Source organism: Terrapene carolina, unplaced genomic scaffold (genome assembly GCF_002925995.2).
Source record: "Terrapene carolina triunguis isolate 2854851 unplaced genomic scaffold, T_m_triunguis-2.0 Scaffold397, whole genome shotgun sequence".
Taxonomy (NCBI): Eukaryota; Metazoa; Chordata; order Testudines; family Emydidae; genus Terrapene; species Terrapene triunguis.
Window position 1 is genome coordinate 1,305,452 of NW_020664748.1, and position 6,345 is coordinate 1,311,796.

The 6,345-nt window shown below is 65.3% G+C and overlaps 1 protein-coding gene across 1 annotated transcript; it reads right to left on the reverse strand.

Moving 5' to 3' along the window:
- Positions 1-2,651: 2,651 nt before the first annotated feature.
- On the reverse strand, positions 2,652-5,163 carry PYGO2 (pygopus family PHD finger 2). Its single transcript, XM_024203140.3, has 2 exons — positions 5,092-5,163; positions 2,652-4,482 (listed from the first exon to the last, which is right to left on the reverse strand). The coding sequence occupies exons 1-2, from the start codon at positions 5,155-5,157 to the stop codon at positions 3,418-3,420; spliced, it is 1,131 nt and encodes a 376-aa protein (XP_024058908.2). The 5' UTR covers positions 5,158-5,163; the 3' UTR covers positions 2,652-3,417.
- Between the last annotated feature and the right edge of the window lie 1,182 nt (positions 5,164-6,345).

Genomic DNA, 6,345 nt, shown 5'->3' on the forward strand with positions numbered 1-6,345 from the left:
TGGGGGAGGAAAGCCCTTGTCACCCCCCTGACCTCGGGGAGCACCTGCCTCTCGCCTCTGCTCCGCCTGCGCCAGCCTCCGGGCCCTGAGGCAGTTTCCTCTCGCAAAGCCCCCGGGCAAGGGCCTCAGCCCCGCACACACTGGGCCGAGTCAGACACCTGGGCCCCTGCCCCCCCAGTTCCTTTGCATCAACAAAGGGGCCAGGGAAGCCCGGGCCTTGGACTCCTGGGAGCAGGTAGATCAGGGATCGGCAACCTTGGGCACGCGGCTCGCCAGGGCAAGCCCCTGGGGGGCCGGGCCGGTTTGTTTACCTGCCGCGTCCACAGGTTTGGCCGTTCGCGGCTCCCACTGGCCGCGGTTCGCCGTCCCAGGCCAATGGGGGCGGCAGGAAGCGGTAACCAGTACATCCCTCGGCCCACACCGCTTCCCGCAGCCCCCGTTGGCCTGAGCCGCAACCGGCCCAACCTGCAGACGCGGCAGGTAAACAAACTGGCCCGGCCCGCCAGGGGGCTTACCCTGGGAGCCGCGTGTCAAAGGCTGCCGATCCCTGGGCTAGATGCTACCCAGGGTGTGCAGATAACCATCTCGAGTGCCAGCTAATATACCAGGCCAGGGGGTGGGGGGCACTGCCGGCACCCTCATGGGAGAGGCTAACAGAGCAGAATTTCTCAGCAAAACCAACCCAATGCAACGGTGGGTCTCGGACAGACGGACAGACAGGAGTCTGATTTCAAATAGCTTTATAGCTGGACAATACAAAAAGTTTTCCTTTAATGCTCAGACTGTTAAAACGGGGCAAGACCGCGCCCCCTGGTCCTGCAGAAAGCTCTGGGAGGTTAAAAACGATTACAAACCACACCAGCAACCACTTTACAAAAGGGAACAAGTCATCAAAACAGCAAGAAATTAACAAAACCAGGAGATTCCCCCAACCCACCCGAGAGCAGCCGGGCCCAGCACACAGGCCAGCTGCAGTCCAGTCCAGGGTGCCCAGCGAGGGTTGGGATGGCCCATGGCTACTAAACACGAGCAGCTGTTAGCCAGCTAGCAGACCTGCCACCGGGCGATGTGTGTACGCAGCAGGGCAAAGTGTGTGCCTACCCATCAGCCCCTGTGCCATGCACCAAGCTGCTCCCAGTGCTGTTCTCAGCTCAGGACCCCCCCCCCCCCCCCCCCCCCCCCCCCCCCCCCCGGCCCCTGCCACCAGCCTGCCCCCCCCCCTCAGCCATTGGAGCAGGAAGAGACCCAGCCCATCTACCAGGCCAGGCCTCCGGGTTCACGCCTCCCCCCATGAGTCTCACTCTCTGCTTAACTGGGTCCAGACAGTCCCCCCACCCCAGCTCGCTAATCTAGGTCTGCGCCACTGGTGGAAAGCAAGTTGCCCCCTGCACCGCATGCACCGGCTAAGGGGCGTCCCGGCCCCGGGGGCTCCACAGCTCTTGCCGACACCAGAAGCAGGCGCAGGGCCCTGGCTCTGGGCGTCTGTTCCAGAATCCCCACTTTGCTTTAAAAGTGTGGCAGCCAAGAGACCCCCACAAACATGACCCGAGTGCAGCCGCTGCCTGGAATGACAGCACCGAGCGGTGTGAACGAACTGCCAGGCAGCCGAGGGAACCCGATGGGCTGGTGAGCCGAGCTGCCCACGGAGCAGCACAGCAGGCTGGGAGCCAGGCCCTGCAGCAGGCTACGTCCCTGGTACAGAGGGAAGGGAGGCAGCTCTGTGCTGGGCTGCTGGCAACCCCAGGAAAACACCTTCACACCCACTGCTGCTTATTGCCTGCTCCGAGCCCTAGTCCTGTGCGTGGGGGGCGGGGACAGGAGGGACGCCCGTTCAGAAGCTGCTTCCACGGGCCTGGGTCCTGCTTTGTCAGAGCGTGTGGCCTGGTCACAACATGCGCATTTCCAACCTGTGCGCCCCCCACGCTCCAGGCACAGCGGGACCCTCCGCGCCTCCCCGGCCTTGTGCCTGTAGCCGGCCGTGTGACGTTAGCTCACGTTGGAAAGGGGCACGTGTAGCTTCTGCTCAGCTGCGTAACCGCCCACTGGCTTTCATGGGCACCCAGGAGGCAACAGGCACCATCCAACCAATGCCGAATGGAGCAGCCACGCTCCCCCTAGCGCAGACAGGCCCAGCAGTGCAGGGTGTGTCTGGCTCTCCCACCCAGCATGGCACGATGGGGCTTGGAGGCTCCATGGGCCCCAGGCATTCAAAAATCATGAGTCACATCCCAAAGTGCGAGGACGTCTAATGATGGCTGTGGAGCCTCTTGGGCCATGTCTCCCAGCTGCTCTCAGCAGCCCCCCGGGCTGGGGGGTGACTTGTAACGAAATCTGGGTCTCACCTAATCCAGGCCCAAGGCAGGAGCTTTACGGAAACCCAGCGTGCAGCATGACCTAGCAGAGCAGCTCCTCCCAGGGCGCCGAGAGCGCTGCGGCTGGGGGCGTCTCACCGCAGACACTATTTGTGAGTGATCAGAAGAATCCACCTCCCACCTGCAGCAGGCCCAGCTCAGCTCCGAGGGGCCTGCACTCCAGATACTCAGCCAGGATTCCACACACGTCCCGAGCACCGGCTGCGGTCTGGGGAAAGGGAGAGAAAGCCGCCTTCCCTGCTGCTCAGACGTACGCTGGCAGCATCCCCCCCCCCCCCCCAATCATGGTGCAGACCCACTGCCCTCCCCTCCGGCAACAGCACAGAGCCGAGTGCTGCTTGGGAAGTGGCGGCTCAGGGGTGGGACAGACACACACACACCCATCAAGTGCAAAGGGCTCAGCGTGCTGGTTCCACTACAGGCCCCTGCCAGGAGACGGAGCCCTGGCTGTTCCCAGCCCTGGCTGCAGCCGGGGGTGGGGGAGAAGATCTGTAACGCTGCTCTGGGCTCAACTCCCAGCTCTAGGGGTCACACCACAGCTCCCCCATCACCAGGACACAGCCCTCGCCAGCTCTGCCCCACTTCTATCCAGTAGAGACTGCTCCGAGCATCCGCATTTGCAGGACGCCGCCGGCCCCAGGGCTCTCTGTGAGACAGTCACTTACTCTGCCCCCAGACAGAGATTCTGCTACCACTGGCTGCTCAGCTCGGCCAGGAACAGAGACCTCAGAGCCCCGATCCGGACTTCACACTCTGGGCTGGCAGGCACGGGAGTATGTGGGGGCAGGAACTGGTCTCTCCTCTCCCTCCCATGGACACTCCGAGTATTTTAAAAGGGCACGAGCTGCACCAGGCCCAGCCACGCAGATGAGCAAGAACAGAGAGGAAACATTACCGAAGCCAGACGCCAGCACTCGACATCGTCTCTTGCACGCAGGGAGAGGGGTGGCTACAAAATAAGGGGGGGGATTGGCCCGAAAACCAAGCAGGGATCTGTACGAGGGGAGGGCAGCACGGCCTCTCCCTAGCCGGGCCCAGCGCCCGCTCAGCCGTCATTGGCCGCCACCAGCTGCCCCATGCCCTCCCGGATGTACACCGACTGGATCTCCTTGGTCTTCAGGCAGTAGTCACAGGCCCAGACGGCCGAGGCCTCGGTGGTGAGCAGCCCGTAGGCATTCTCCGTCATGCCCGTGCACTCCCGGTGGAACCACTTCTGGCAGGAGGCCTCGCACAGGATGGCGTCCTGGTCGTCGTTCACCTCGCTGCGGCAGGCCCCGCAAGGGTACACCAGGCCCGGCGGTGGCTGGTGCCCAGAGTTGCCAGACGCCTTGCTGGAGGGCGGGAGGCTGTTAGCTTCGGGGGTGCTGCTGCTCCGGCTGGCGCTGCTGGGGGCGAAGCTTGGCTGGGCCCCGTTCACCGCGGCCGGTGAGCCTGAGTGCGGCTCCTGGCTGAAGGTGCTGGGAGGGGGGTTGAGGTTCTTTCCCCCGTCATCTCCTCCAGCCGGGAAGCCGGGGTCAGCCCCAGGGAAGGGGCTGGTGTTTGGGGGCAGGTTCTGGCTGGGCCGCTGCATTGAAGACTGTCCAAAGAGATTGGCGGGCTGGCTGAACCTCTGGGCCATGGGGGGCCCGGCAGGGGGATTCAGGGCAGGCCCTGGTGCCATGTCTGCCCGGGGAGGCTGCCCCATGGTGGGGGAGATCATGGGCCCAAAGCCCCCAACTGGCCCCTGCATGAGCTGCCCTGCGGGGGGGCTGAAGTTCTGTCCGAGAGGCTGGTTGAAGGGCTGGCTGGGGAAGCTCATGGCACCAGGCTGCACGTAGTTGGGGTTCTGGGGGGGCATGCTGAAGGCTGGGCCCATCTGGCTCGGGGCGAAGGGCGGGGGCTGCCTCCGCATGGCCTGGGGGCCCCCCCCGTAGCCCGGTGGCACCTGGGATGTCATGCCCCCCTGCATGCGGAAGTTCCCAAAGGGCACCGGGTTGCCGAGGAACGGAGCCGACGAGGCCCCCACTTTAGGCGCCCCAAAGTCATCTTCAAAGGGGTTGGAGGCCACCAAGTGGTCGACCATTGGAGTCGGGGGCGGGGCGAACTCCGAGAGATGGGAATAGGCAGGGCCCTGTGGGGAGAAGGCACAGGAGTTAGTGTGGGGCTCACCCACGCAACAAGCAGACGTGTGGGGCCCAGGTCTACCAGGAGCACAGGGCCCTCAGCTCCCGCTGGTGCCAGGCAGGGCCTGGGCGGAGACACACAGCACTGGCAGGGCCGAGCCCCCTGGTTCCTCTGCATAGCCTGGCAACGGACGGCATTCGGAGCAGCAGGAAGCCGCCCCTCCAGGAGCCTCCTGCTACTGGGAGGAGGGGGAAGACGAGCCCTGTCTGGAGCAGGGACCCTGGGCTCCTAGCGCCATCCGTGTCAAAGGCACCCGGACACTGGGATAGTCCCCAGGCCATGGGAACAGCCACCACTGGCTGCTTTCGAGGACGGGCACCGCTGCTCGTACAGCCCCCACTGGCTGCGCGCTGCTCCATGGGGGTGTGGCGTGTCCGGCCGGCGGAATCTGATGCAGGACACTCCGAGCAGCCCCAGGGTTTGGCTCCAACCTGCTGAGGGTGGGGCTGTCTGTGCCCACAGGTGCCGTGCTCGTGTCATGGTGCTGGTCTGACAGCCTGGCCCCCACAATCCTATCACGGAGTCTGAACGCACAGGGTCCCAGCCGTGCCCCTACCTGAGTGTTGGATTTGCGCCGTTTTTTTTCAGGGCTTTTCATTTGCAGACCTGTGAGGGGAAGCATGGGTGAAGTCAGTGAGCTCCGTCAACCCTGGCAGGGCCTGAAGACAGCCCGTCCCCCCGTCCCCCCTACGCACGGAGGGAAAATAAAGACCAGACACCTCCCAAACTCTCTTCTCCCACAAAACCTCCCTGTTCTCACACCCGACCTGCTCCCCCAGGGCAGGGCCAGGGCAGACTCCCAGACACAGGCAGCGTTTCCACCCCATTGATGAAGGGACAGAAGAACTTTATGGCCTGATAAGGTCACCAAGAAGTCTGATCCAGGGAGAACAGGAGCCGGCTACGGCCCCAGGACTGAGCCGCACCATGGCCCTGCTCGTGCATCCCCGGTTCTCAGCTGCGTGCAGGGTGGCTGGCGTCCCGGTCCGGCTCCCCCAAAGCTCCGTTCCCAGGTGAACGTGTTCCCTTCCTCACAAAGGGCCAGGCTCCAGTTGTGTTCAGCGCAACTGCTGCCTGTGCAAGCTCAACCTGTGCGCAGGAAGGGCCGGCGGGGACGGCTGCTGCACCCCGTCAGGCCTCAGCTCGGCCTCTGCGCTCCGGCCCTGCCTCTGCGCTCCGACCCTTCCTGCGCTGCACAAACGCCTGCCAGGCACGACTCAGCCCTGGGTCAGCTCCAGGTCACCCCGGCCTGCAGTCAGGCGGCTTGTGCTGGCAGAGCCAAGGAACAGCCATAACCCCTTGGAAGCGCCATGGGGCAGGGACCCATAGCCCAGGCTCTCCGTGCAGAGCGCCAGGCATGCGGCCCCCATGGCCCTGCCCCCTGCAAGCCCTGTCCAGGGGAGGGGGGTGCCGTGCAGACCCCACCGCCCCGGGCTACAGCCCAGCACGTACCAGTCACGCAAGAGCCAGGACAGCCCTGCCAGTGTCACTGCCCCAGAGGGATGTGGGGCGCTAAGCCCCCCTCCCCCCGCCACCAACCCCACCGCCCCCTGGCCCCTCCGCGACCCTGTCACTCCGCCTCGCCCTCCCCACCCCCCCAGCACAATTCCCTCATCCCCTTCTGAGCGCCCCAGCCCCCATCGCCCCCTGAACCCCCAACCACCCCCTGCCCCAGGGCCCCCCCCAGTTCCCCCCCACGTGGCCACCCCCCGGCTACACCCCCCACGTGCCCCCCCTCCCAGCCGCCCCCCGGTTCCCCCCCGCCCAGCCCCGCGGCCACCCCCCGGCTACCCCCCCCACATGCCCCCCC